General features: G+C 34.1%; 1 protein-coding gene across 3 annotated transcripts in view; it reads right to left on the reverse strand.

Annotated features, from left to right (window-relative positions):
* Nucleotides 1-293: 293 nt before the first annotated feature.
* LOC134538741 (exostosin-2) overlaps nt 294-14,667 on the reverse strand; it is a 40,975-nt gene continuing 26,601 nt past the window's right edge. For all 3 annotated transcript variants that reach the window (XM_063380228.1, XM_063380220.1, XM_063380211.1), the window contains exons 9-10: nt 11,196-11,324; nt 294-10,119 (exon numbers count right to left, since the gene is read on the reverse strand). In XM_063380228.1, coding sequence (XP_063236298.1) covers nt 9,898-10,119; nt 11,196-11,324 — 351 coding nt within the window. In that variant the 3' untranslated portion in view covers nt 294-9,897. The remainder of the gene's footprint in view (nt 10,120-11,195; nt 11,325-14,667) is intronic.

Genomic DNA, 14,667 nt, shown 5'->3' on the forward strand with positions numbered 1-14,667 from the left:
AAACTTGATATGTGCCACCCCTCAAACATGCCTTTGGCTCCGATACACCACAAGCCAGCACAGTGGTGCTTCGCTGGGATGTGGGTGGATGATGGAACGATACAGAGGAACTGGTTTAACAGTGTAATGGGTTTCTCCAGGGTTGTCCTGTTTCTTCTTGCACGTGGTTCCTACAGCTCGCTCCCCTCCCCCCCACGCGCCGCCCTGCCTCACATGAACTACAACGTGCCGGTGCTCAGTTCTGCTGGGACGCGGACTCTTCAAACACTTCAAGAAACTAAAATAATTATTAATTCCCCAGTTAATAACTCTTTTTTATTTCCGACAATGTACAAAATTCATTCAGTAAACATGCAACACAGCTATTGAGCATCAACAATTTAAACACACAAGCTTAATGGGCTCCATATTAAATTATAACATGAAAGCTTTGTTAATTTGTTCATAACAGGAATGGTAATAACAGTACAATAGCATACATCAACTTAACATTTCATACAAATGTACGACGTACTTTAAAACACAGCGAAAGTTCATTTGCAAATAAAGCACTTTGATATGAGACATTTATTCTTTAAAAAAAATTGTTCATAATTACTCTTGGCAGTGATTTCATTTCTTGCCTCTACTGCAAATTCTTAGAATCACTACTTCATATAAAAACATTCTGATTTTAGTACAGGTTTTAAAAGTTTAGGCTGTATAAAATTAGCATGATTACTTAGTTAACATTTCAGCTTGCAAAGGGATATAAAAAGACAATTCCAATAAAAACACATAACATCTTGTGTTAAACAAACACATTGTATTACACTAAATAAATATCAGTGAAACTTGATCCCTTCTTTACGTATAAATAATAAATTTAATAGAAATATAAAACACACCAATAAAAAAAATTGATTCAGAAAATAAATGTCTTAAGTAGCACCAATTTAGTTAATGATTGGAATAAGCAGAGCCAAACAGTAACAAAACTAACTTCCTTGGTAAGCACACAATAAACATTGACACAGCTACAGTAAATAACTGTGAATCCTTCCTTTCACAACTTATGTCATAATAATTTTTACTACTTATGTCATAATAATTTATTTAGATAACTAAGTTACACCTAAGTTAGAGAAATATCTATATCGTAATATTTTTACTATTATCATAAACAACTGACACCTATTTGTGAATAAAAACAAATACCTAAGATGTTAAATTTAAAAACATACAAAATTAATCAACATTTTAAGTATACATATTAAATTCCAAGCAAATAAAATTTCTGTAAAAAAAAAAGTACTATACATAGAATGTACAGTAAAACTGGTGAACAGAAACAGTCGGTTTGAAGGATTTATTTTATACAAAATTCTTTAAATGAAATTGTTATGCCTTACAAGTAATTTACTAATATTATTTAGGATGATTTTATTGGATAATTTTTTTATTGATTTTTTGAGCGGACCATTTCTATTCACCTTGTTTTACGGAGCACAATCTAAAAGCTGCCGCAGCTTCACTCCAACACTCTCTAACCCGCACACTGATGCTAGTCACGTGAGGCTAGTGTCAGAACCTGTGAGCGCACCTCGATTCACGGGCAACATTCTCTACCGGCCATCAGATACAACTACAACCATTACCACTTTACATATTGTTCCATACTTTTTGTCTCGTAATGGTTTAGTAAATTGCAGATAACACTGAAAGCATGAATAAACAAGCTGAAAAATGTTAACACACTGCATGTAATAGTCAGACTGACAGTCAGGAAATTAACTTTACCTGCGGTATGAATAACTCATAATTTATGTAATTTTAAAACATAAAGGAAACAAAACTACTCACTTCTCTGAAACATTCAATTCCTGTTAGCTTCTGGTATACTTTCATACTCAGAACCTAGACCCAACAAAAAAATAATAAGAATTTAAGGGTAAAAAAATGGTTACAATACAGTGTTAACTTTTTGTCCTTTATGATTTAATCCAAATGACTAAAATTGATATATTTTAAATTTAAAAATACCAACCTTGCAAAGGTGGTAGAAAAATAATGTAAATTAATGCAGCATCTGGAAAAAAAAATAGTTATGACTGCACTTACCAAAGAAAATTCAAAAACATTGCATTAAAAATGACATTTATAAGCTCGTCATGAAAATCTACAGGCAACGAACAAACACACTACAATCTAAACATAAACTTGCACAGATTACAACAATTCTATACCCCAGTGTAATCTCCAATGCGACCATGACAGAACAATGCTAACTTGTCATGAGACAGCAACCGTCAACCACACATCGCACAATAAGTGACTAATGGCAGTTCTAACAAGGCCACAATATATCTACAATACTATCACAGAGTCTAAACAATTACCCCTCTAACCAAGACCAGATAACAAAAGCTGAGGATTGTTTAAAAAAAAAAAAATGAAAAAAAAAATAGCTGGGAGAGTAACATTACAGTGAAAAGTAACTTAAGTCAAACTATGCCACCAATATCTACCAATGTCTACTCTGCATGAACAAGTCATTGCTATTCAGTGAGAAGCTACGGACTCCTGACAGACAGCTTGCCACTGCAGCAAAACTAAGTCGGTGTACAATTGTGAAATTAGTTAACTGATTATAATCACTTCATCTATCACATTATTGATAGTCGTGTTTAAGTGTAGCATGGTACGCTGTTATACAGGAATGACTAATGAGACTGCCACAGCCACAGACGCTGTGTGATTAGAGGGCAATGACGGAGGCCAACGAGAGTGGCAAGCAGCGCTCACCAACACACGAAAACAAAACTACGCACGTCACAATCAACTAGACACTCGTGTTCTCAACTGGACACCCTCAACTGCAAACTGTCAGAATGACAGCACATTCAAGTGCCTATTTAATTCAGTCTCAAGCCCTCAAGCCTGATAGGGCATCGCTCGCAGTTACAGCTGGCTCAGTGCCTTGCGCATACAGGCTACAGTGAACTCGAAGTGCGTGCTGATGTGACCCTAATCGCTTCATTGCAAGAATGCTCCCAAACAGTCACAAGGCTAAATGCTGTACAGGCTCACATCTCTCAGAGCAACACTGCTGACCATGAAGCTGCATTAACACGATTACAGGTCAGATACACAAATGTACAGCTAAACATACATATTCAATTATTTTTAAGTTGTAATCACAGTACCCTGATAAAAACTATGAAATTTTATTACACATCAATAAAAAATAATAAGTTGATAAAATGTATATAAAAACAGAAAGTTTTCAACCACCGAATTAAAAAAAGTTAGGGAATAAATAAATAACCCAGAGTAACAGCAATAGATTAAAGCCACTATCAACAAGTAACTTTTGTAAAAATATCTTTTGCAAAAAAAAAAAAATTAAAATAATACTTCAAAACCAATACCAACAATTATTTTGATCTACATATATCATATACATACTTTCAAATTTCAATTTTACAATTTAATTTAGCCATGAAAGAATTGCTGGGGCTGAAGATAAACTTGTCACATCTGCACTGAACCTTGCATGATATAAAATAAAAGATTTTAAATAACACTAGATATGTTTAGGAAAGTAAGAGACTAACTGTAGTCCAGTTGTAAGTTTTTTAAATGCTCTGAGCATTTTACACAAAAAAAAAATATAAGTTTGCACACACTGGAAGACTTAGAATCATTGTTTAAAAATGCCTGGATTAACAAAGGGCAAATTAAATTCTTAAAAATTAACCATATATGCCTTTAACACTTGCATGTGAATGTCAAACTTCCCTTACTAATGTAAATGAAAGATTTTATGGTTTTTTAAAGCCTATTTCATTTTTTTTAAATATGAGGTATCAGAATTAATGTTTATATTTTTTATGAATTCTGTTTACTCATAAAGAAAGCATATTATTGAACACATACAACAAACAACTGTTTTATGATGCTTATTTCATCAAACAGTGTCATAGACTGATAGATGATGCACTTGGAACAATAAAAATAAATCTGTAAGTACTAGTTTGAAAAATGTACCAATGTCATAATATAAAAATCAGATACTAATAACAGTAAAAAGAGTAAAATAAATTGTTCCAATCTACTTAGTATATACATTTTTGTAAAAACTTCATGTTAGAAACATTCATTCATTGAATTTAATATATTAAAATTATATTTCAGTTAAGTTTTGATCATAAATGTTGCTTAGTTCCATGAGACAGTACTTGCATTTCAGTGTTTTATGGTTTATTAACTTACAATTCGGTGCTATATGGGGTATTAACATGAATTTTGGTGTTATTTCGGTTTTGTCGCAATTCACCATGTTATCTTGTCCCTACTAATGATAGTTACCTCACATCAAAGATGACACAAGTTTGATTTCCGGTTCAGCTAAAAAGATTTTGATATTCTATGGGTTCACCAAATAACTACAGATAAATGCTGAGTTCTTTAGTGACAGTCATGACAGACTCCTTTCCTGTTTTCTCTGAAATGTGTTATTGTTTATCCACATCGACATAACCTTAATTAATTGGAAATTTAAAAAAGAAAGAAACAAAATGGTTAATACATACATTATGATACTATATGCTAGTAAAAAATCTCATACGTACATCAAACAAAAAGCAATCCATAACTTAAATACAGTAATCAAGTATCTACGACGGCAAAGTAAAAAATATCACTTTCTCTACAAACTCCTTCCTTAAACGAAGATAGAATTAGTCACGCACAACATGTCTAGAAGTCAAAACACAGACCTGAAAATCAACATGCTCATTAAGTTCCAGGTTTATAGTTATTGCCCAATTTACTAAAAACGTATGGTCTATTAAATGCAATACTTTTGTACAGTATTTTGTAACGTTACAAAACAGCCCAAGCTGACATTGAAAATGTTACACAGTTAATGGAACAAAATAGTGGCAAAGCACCATCAAACCAGTTAAGCATACATGTAGAATAAGTTTAAACAAAGCCAGCCTCCTTGGACATGATATCAAAGTATTTACTGATTACAAAATACAAGTACAGCCAATAATCATTACTTAAGAAACACCACCACCTATGTAATAAAAAGCAAACTGCAAACATAATAATAATAACAACACAAAATGTTTCTGTTTTAGATTTACATATTTAATCAGTATAAAGTGCTCAATAACACCAATTGTAACATGCTAAATGCATATACAATTCCACCGAAAAAAAATTTTTCAAAAAAAAAGTTACTTAGGCAGTGTTGTTTCTTAAGCGATGAAATTGTAAACTATGAAACAACTGAAATTCGACAGTATAACACGTCAAATATAGTAATTACAACAAGAAAAACTTGTGAAAAACGCTTAAAAAGTTTCTCCAAGAACTTGGAAAAAAAATATTTTATTACATAAGTTAAAATTCTTAAAATTGTAAAAGTAAACATGAACTTATAAATAAAACTAGAATATATTTAAACTTTGATGGAAAAAAAAGAATATTCACAAGGAACTTTTGATAATTACTTTTAAAAATACAGTAAAACCTCAATAAGCAAACCTGAAGGTACCAATATTTTGTCACTTGGCAATAATGAGGTTTGTATTAACTATTACAAAATTTAATTACAACTATTATAAAGTTTTTAAATAAAATTCAAGTAAATTTAAAATTGTACACCATACTGCACCAAAAATACTTTTTTGAGGGATGGTAAATTACAATTTTAGGATGGCTAAACCCGTGGTTTCAAAAAAAATTTTCTCCTGTTTCACACTTAAAATGATTTAAGACATACTACTATTAAATTTGGAAGAATAACATTTCACAGCTTTTTCTCCAAGCTGAAATGAACCAAAGTAATGGTACTGATACCTATTAATATTAGTTGAAACTTCACTTCTTTACAGTATTCTCAGATATTTTAATTAACCATCCTTTACTAGATGTGTTTGTATACCCTTGGAACAAAAACAAATTTTTATTATATAATAACCATACTTTGTTACTAAACAAATTACTTAGCACTTTAACTCTTACATGATTTCTAGGGACAGTGAAGACACTTTGTATTAACCGGATTTCTATTAATAACTAATAAGGTTTCACTGTATCCCTTTCTCCGGAGAATTACAGTAGACTTCCGATTATCCGGGGTATTGAGTGACAAGGGGATTCACAGGTAACCGAAAAACATGGTTAACGCAATGTTAAATATATATATATATATATATTATCTAGACAAACACTGTAACACCAATCCCTCAAAGTAAAGCCCTAATTCATTTAAATTTAAATAAATTTTGAATAACATATAGAGATTAAAAAACCTAAAATTAAATTTCAAATTCACGTACTGCATTGTTTACATAATAGGGCTTGGGCATAACATTTTTTTTTCTCTTGTAGGCACTACCAACATTTCTTAGTTACAAAATAATAATGTTACTGATATAGGAGATATATTTCAGTCCTAATAAGAATTTAAAAAGCATAAACCTAACATTTTCTATTATTATAAAGATTATTTAACCTTTTAAAGTAATTCTCAACTCTTGTTTACTAAATGCAAGTCTGCCATTGGCAACTAGCGCATCCTAGTGGTAAACTAGAAAACTTCTGCTTTTCTCTCCAGAGCTGCTGTTGACATGCAGGATGGAGTAATATAAATGTTTGCTGAACACTTAGGCGTCGTCAGAAATAATTATGCAATGAAGGAAGCAAATAGCTATTGAGAAAATGCAAAATATTGTTTGTTGAGTCATCACATTATTAATTTGTTGCATTACTAATGCATCGCATTGTATTTAATGCTACAGAAGAGCTGTTGTCATTGTGCATGAATGGAAATAATTTTCAAAAATTATTTTTGTTTTTATAGTTTAAAAAAATGAAATATGGCACGGTTAATCCGCAAGCCGAATAACCCGCCCATAGTTAATCGGGAGTCTACTGTAATTAGTTTCCTGTAAAACCCTGGGAGTAAATGAAGACATGTTCCATACAGAAAGCTGCATTCAACCCGCTAGGAATAGATGATCATTACATGTTATGAGTTTAAATTTCAGACTGTGATCTATGATTGAAAAAAGTTAATTAATTGACTGTAGAAGAGTGGCTTAAAATGCAGCAGAAAAAAATGGTGAAATCAGAAAAAACAACACTGGTCTTGAAATCTTACTATCAGATTCACATTGCTCTGTGAAGCAACAATATGTAATTCAAAATCAGTCCAAAAAATAATCAGGAATCTAAAATAAAAGATATAAATCCACCAACATAATTACAGCATTAGGCAACACTGCCACACATTAAAATATCTTGAGGACAGAACAACGTAAGAGACACATTTATCATGGGGCAAGAATAAAGGTGCAATGTGAGTACCTCATTGTGACTGAACCTAAGAGTTAATGATTAGCATCATATATCTTGAGTATTTTAAAACATACAGAAAATCCCAGACAATACCTTTTTAAGTTAAATAAGAAAATTAAAATAATTTTGTCTTTTATCTATAAAAACTTGTGATTGTACCTAGTTAGAAAAGTTTTTTGGTAGTTTGGAAGTCCAAATTTTCAAGTTCCTTAAGTAATTTCTCAACAGGGATTTGGACAAAGTCACAATTTACGGAGACAGCACTCTCTCGTCCACTCTCGATGTAGTGTGTGCTGTCTTGCCGTTTCAACTCACTGTACATACTCGCCCACATTTTGGCAGCCATCTTACTTTTTGATGCATAACCACACTTTAAGGTTATTACAAGATCTACATAGTTGGTTACAATCAAAAGAATGAAATTAGTAAATATTGTAACTAATAAAATAAAATACTTAGACTAGACACTAATGCAATGTAAAGTTGGTTCTGACTGAAAAATCTTCAAATTTTCAGTACTCAGCGCATCGGAGTGGATAGCTTGATGATCTACGCCCTTTCCTGACACCTGAAGCCAAGTGAGCCAGTTCAGTTCAGAGCGATACTGTTCTCCGTGGATTGTAATGTACCGCAACTACTTAAATAAGTCCGATACCACCCTAACCAGCCAAGAGTGACACAACCTGTTAGGACGTAACTTCAGCTACCAATGTGTCAAGTCTTAATTGTCAAGAGCATGCACAACTAAAATCCACATAGGCCTATGTGTGATAAACTTTTAGTGGACTTTAATAGTTTTATTATTTGCTGCTAAGGTGTAGGGCAACAAAGTAGATGAGGCCCATCTTTTTACTGAATGAATCTTATTTGTGAACTCATTGTCTCAAGGTACATACAAGTGATTACTTGCATGCCCCAGTAAGAGCCCATTTTAATCGATGCCTGCCTCAATACTTACTCTGCAATAAGATTTCATAGGGACGAGTGGACAAGAGGATACAAGGAGAAAATGAATTTAAGAGTCCTGAAAGATGTTTTGACACTGGCCAGATTGAATTAAATGGTTGTACACATATGTACTGTCTTTACACATGTAGTTTGGCGAGCTAAGTTAGAGAGAGAGAGAAAGAGAGAGAGCCAAGGGAAGTGTGTAGAGTGAGCGAGCACCCTCTTGAATCCAGACATGGGCTTACTACAGTATATCCATCGACTGAGGCATCACGCTCGCGGCAAAGAGGCTGGCTGCTGAGCTGAAACACGACACCCACTGATGCCTGGGACATATCAACCTGTAGACACTAAGCTCTCGCTTAACCTTACTTATAAATATTTACAAGTATCTTCGTGCCCCTTCACATTTCTCTCTCTGTTCTTTGTTTTATTTCTCTTAGTTCATGTCCTCCATCTTCTACCTTATATTTTACCGACATATGCCATATTCTAGCACTGTAAAACACATTGTGGAATTAGTGGATAAAATTTTAGTTTTATTAATATTAAAATAACTTGTGGAAGAGTACAAAAATATATATCCTACATTATTTTCTACTACGTAAACATAGTAGGGATTATGATTAAAGTATACAATACACAACTTACAATACTCAATAATGGAATATTATTACAACATAAATCAATAATAAAAAAAACTAAATAGGGTATCTATACAACCCACAAAAATAGAAGAAAGTTTCAAACATAATAAATTATGTATGTACAAAACATCAAAACAAACAATTATAATCCATCAAACATACATAAACATTCCACTGGTAACTTGCAGACATTGCAGCAATACCTATAACAAATCATCATGACCAGTGGCGTAGCTATGGTAGGGACACTAAGCCTGCCCAGAGCCCTCCAGAATGAATATGTATACAGCAATGATTTTTAAGAGCTCAAATGTTTTGAAAAACATTTCTTTTAAAAAAAAAAGATATTTGTTAGATGATATGAGTAGTAGAGGAAGCACTGCCTTTGGCAAGCATCTGCAATGCTGACTGACGTGACCTTCGTCATGAGGCGAACTCTGCGCCAACACGTACGACACATGAAGCACACTTAGTGCACCACACGGAATATGCCAACACAATTCACGTGATATGTTCTCCACTTCTACAGACTCCATATCAATCAGTCGATGGCCACACCCATGAAGCGTTAGACCAGAACCTTAATCGTATAAAGTTATGCATGTGAGACAAAGCAAATTCTAGCTACAAAATAATAAGACAATAAACATTTACGCCCCTAGGGAAAGGATGCATCTGACAAGGTGCATTAGGAATGAACGGAAGCAAATCTTGCCGGCTCCATGGTCACAGTCTGAATCGACCGCAAGAGAGTATTCTAAACAAAGGATATAAGAAACAAAAGATTTAAAATGCAGTAAAGTGTAGATAAAAAAAAGAGTGTAAAGAAAGGGTCTACAATAACTCGACTTGCTGATAACCAAATGTGACCAAGCGCGAGTTGCAACCCCAATAACCATGGAGGGAGGGAGCACAATGCCAACACGATGGTCGTAGGAGTGCGCATCTAAAGGCTGCCGATGTCATTGAAGCGCTTGAGTTTCTCGGGGAAGGTGTCCTTGTAAAGCACGGGATCCGCGCGGAACTCAACTGTCTGCAGCGGCATCGAGCCGTAGATGGCGGCGAAACGGTCGATGCACTGTGACCGCTCCATCATGTGGTTGAGGTCGGCAGACAGCATCTCCGTGTTGGTGCACTCAGGGCACTTGAACTTCTTGCGTGGCGTCACCTGTCAGGCAAGCATGCTTCAGAACAACCCTTTACCAGGGTGTCTACATATTAATGGTGAACCAATTTCAGTACTTTTTCAAGACCTTTCAGTAAAATTTTTATATAAGGTTTTTTTTTATCACAGGGTATGTTTTTAAATAAATATATATCCAAAATCAAACATGACCAAATGAAATGGATAAAATTTTATACAATACTCACAAATGTACTGCCTAGAGAGCAAAAACCTTTACAGATATCATTTCTAAATGATAAAGTGGACAATCACTAACTATTTGTACTTAACGTGCGATTATAAACTGAATTGAAGTGTTGAAATACAAAACACAAGACAAAAAACGCTGCCAGCGATTAAAGTTTTGTGACTTCAAGTACCATTGCTATTTATTTAGGTACCTTTTCGTGACTTTCGACACGTATCCTTCAGTTTCCTTACTTTTTTATGACTTTTGGAACTTTCACGACCTGTACAAACCTTGATTCATGGAAGTGTCCAGTTTGTTTAGTAGTAGTGATGTGTTTAACAGCAGTTCTTGACGTGGGTTAATGATCATCTAAGGGCTATGCTGAGAGAGATAAAAAATTATTGATCTATCAACACAGTTGTTAAATTGGCATCATCTCAGTGATCATTCAGTACAATGTCTCATAATATTATGTCAGGCATTGTAAGAGATATGTCACAAAAAATTTACACAAAATATTATATTATTAAAAAAATTCCTAGGAAAAATTTTTGATCAATTATTTGTTTCTGTAAATGTTTCATCAGTCAACTCTGAAAACTTGGACGTCAGTCAACTCTGGAAACTTGGACGTCAGTCAACTCTGGAAACTTGGACGTCAGTCAACTGAGGAAACTTGGACATCAGTCTACTGAGAAAATTTGGACATCAGTCTACTGAGGAAACTTGGATGTCAGTCAACTGAAGAAATTAGGACATCAGTCTACTGAATAAACTTCACGTCAGTCTACTGAGGAAACTTGGACATCAGTCAACACTGAAAATCTGGAAGTCAGTCAACTGAGGAAACTGTGTCAGTGCTCATGGGTCAAGGCTCGAAGTGACTCACCTTGATTGGCGCCTTGCGCGTCACATTGGCTACCAGGAAGTTCATTGCGATGTCCTCGCAGTTCATATGCTCGTCTACCCACTCCTTGATGTTTCCAGGCATCGCCGTGGTGTACAGGTAGCTCCAGTACTGCGAACATCATGCCTCACCCGCATCACTATCCACGCCCACGGGACAGCACCAGAAATAGTCTAGGTTTGAAACATTCAAGTGCACAAAGGCATGAACCAAGTAGTTATAATTCTGTTCACTTCAAAATGTTATCACAATCACTTACCCTCACATTTAGGTTGTGGCATGGCTCTGCAAATCCGTTTTATTTATTAATTATGTCTAGAAATTAATTAATTTATAAATTGGTTTTAAATTAGTTGCGGCGCATGTTTCAGTAGCGGTGGACGTGTCATTGCAGACGGATGTGTTTTGCAACGTGCACGTGCCGAGAGTTTAATATATCTGAATGTCGGTGTATAAGGGTGTATCCAGGTTTTTTTTTTTTTTGGGGGGGGGGGGGGGGGGGGGGGAGGTTGCACAAGGGTTTTCTGAGGGGGGGGGGGGGGGGGGGTGTTACAAGGGTTGTAATGAACGTAATTTTAGCAGGACAGTGTTAAACTCCTTGTAATTTTTTAAGTTTCTGGGGGGAGAGGGGGGGGTTACGTGCCCCCGGTCCCCCTCCCCTAAATCTCCCTATGGCGGTAGTTGGTTGTAAATTTGTGTGATAGAGAGTTATCATTAACTGTATATTTGATGTCAGTCAAGATTTCTTGGGTTTTTCAAAGCCCCGAGATAATGTTCTCGATCAAAATTGTACTAACATTGGAACTCATCCCGAACGAGACCATGAACAAAGCAAAAAACTCACAATTAAAGTTGTTTGTTACTACTAAAGAAATAACTGTTCCTGAATTCTCATCATTAAACATGTATTCTAGCATACTATCTGAACTAACAGATCTTGTGAAATCTTTGTGCATTAAAATTGATGACTTGAAAAATGAAAAAAACAGGTATTTAAAACTCTTTTAGAAGACTCAAGAACAGAAATTTCTGATCTTAAAAAATAAAAGATCTAAGTAAAGCAAGACCTGAATGTACACAATGATAACCATAAATTCATACAGTCATGCGGCAAAAGCTACGCTCACGGCCAGGAATGTTGTTGTGTCAAAAGCGTCATCGGGTAACCAGTTGGTTGACCTACTTATGACTCAGCAGATTTCTCGTGACATCGACTCCACGATGGCCGACAGTCAGGGCTTCACTGTTGTAAGATATTCACGTAAGCTAAAAACCAACGGGAATGTAGAATCTTTATCCGTGGCAAATGAAAATAATAAAAAAAAGAAAAAAAAAACCAATCTCTCATGAAAGTTATCATCAGAAATACAGCTAGTACATTAAAAACCATAGTCAAACCTACATTCAAAAGAACCAAAGCCCTTTTAGTAACTCGCTTTGATCCATCAGTTCGTAAACAATAAATTGTGGATTACATCGGCAACGAACTTAACTTATCCCAAGTCAAGGTTGTGAAGCTCAGATCCAAATATAACACCTATGCTCTTTTCAAGTTTCAGTTCTGGAAGATGACTTTGATAGGATAAACAACACGGTTTTCTGGCAAAATGGTTGTCTGATCAGTCCTTTCTATGGAAAAGTTTACCCTGATCAAATTTTAAATAACATGGACTCCACCTCTGAAGATCAAGATCAAACTAGCAAGTCTAATTCAAATGGACAAATGTTTTAACTCAAAACCTGGAGAAGGGCAATAACGCTCTTAGCCTGGAATGTTAGTGTCGTCAGTCTCGTGTGAATTTAATATACTATATCAAAATGTTAAGAGGACTTAGAACCAAAGCATACCAAAAATAACTTAGAAGTATCTGATCATGACATAATTTGCCTCAAAGAAACAAGGTATAACAACTTAAGTATAAAGTCACTCTTTCAACAACTACTACATCTTTAGATCTGACAGAGATCCTACACTAACAATTAGGGTAAAAGAGTAGATGGTGCATTAATTGCAATAAAAAAACACAAATTTAAAACTGTCTTACCTAATAATCCATAAGATTATCCGGGAATTGAAGCTGTCTGGGTTAACATTAAAATAACCCACACTGAATCTCTAATACTTCAGAACATTATGTATTCCCCTCAATATTTCCACAACTTATTTAGTTTACATTGAAAATCTCAAAGAAAAGTTAGTGAACTGTCAAGAAAATATGTTAATTATGGGTGATTTTAATGTGCCCGGAGTTGAATGATCCCATCTTCATACTTCAGACATAATTCATACAAGTATCCAAACCAATGCTTCGGCTATGATTTACTTCATAGCTGGTTTGGTTTATCCCAGGTTAACTTTTCTCTGGCCTCCAATCACCTTTTGGATGTATGTTTCTCTAATTTACAAGAGTCTGAATACTCCAAAGTTGACAGTAAATTTTTCGTCCTACAGAAACTATTCAAATTGTAATTTTTTAAGCTTATACAACACAATTAAAGAACATGACTGGTCAGATATCTATAACTTTAGTGATGTAAATAGTATGCTAAATTACCTCACAACACCAATGCATGACTATATAAACTATTACAACCCAGTTCTAGCTATCCACACTGGTATTCTAATTTACTTATAAGAATATTAAAATGCAAAAAAATTTTTACCATAAAGTATACAAGTGGAACCTGAACCCATTTTACTATGCAAAGTTTTCTTACTTTCGAAACCAGGCTAAGCATTTAATTTTACGTGACAAAAAATTATAGCATCAAAATATTAACAATAATATCAAAAACAACCCAAAAAAATTTTGGCTTTACATCAAAATTATAAAAAATGTTATCAAAATCAACTATCCCTCAAGGTCAATGATATAGTCACCAATGACCCTTCCATATTAGCTAATAATTTTGCTGATTATTTTGCCAGTGTTTATGTTACCACTTCTAATAACCCAAACTCTTTACCTAATTCTAATAGAAATTACTCAATTACTTTATCCAATGTTAATGAAAATCTAGTACTCTGGGGTATAAAAAATTTAAAGTTACTTTGACTAAAGGTTCTGATAGTATTCAAAAATTTTATTGTAAAGGGTTGTTCCTTACTTCTAGTTCCAATTTTAAAATTCATTTTTAATTACAGTATCAATAGTGGCATCTACCCCAACCAATGGTAAACCACCAAGATTATTGCTATCCATAAGAAAAGTGGTAAATTAAATATTTTAAACTATATTATAAACTTTCTTAAATTCATTTGCTTAAGTTTTCAATATAATTATTTTCAAACATCTTAATTTTAACATTAAAAATAGACTCTCTAACAATCAACATGGTTTCAGATGTGGTAAAACCACCACCACCAATTTATTATCTTTTTTTAACCTATCTATTCAAAAGTTTCATCTCGAAGACAGGTGGAAGCATGTTATTTCGACCTAGTAAAAGCATT

The sequence above is a fragment of the Bacillus rossius genome, chromosome 1, assembly GCF_032445375.1.
Source record: "Bacillus rossius redtenbacheri isolate Brsri chromosome 1, Brsri_v3, whole genome shotgun sequence".
Taxonomy (NCBI): Eukaryota; Metazoa; Arthropoda; class Insecta; order Phasmatodea; family Bacillidae; genus Bacillus; species Bacillus rossius.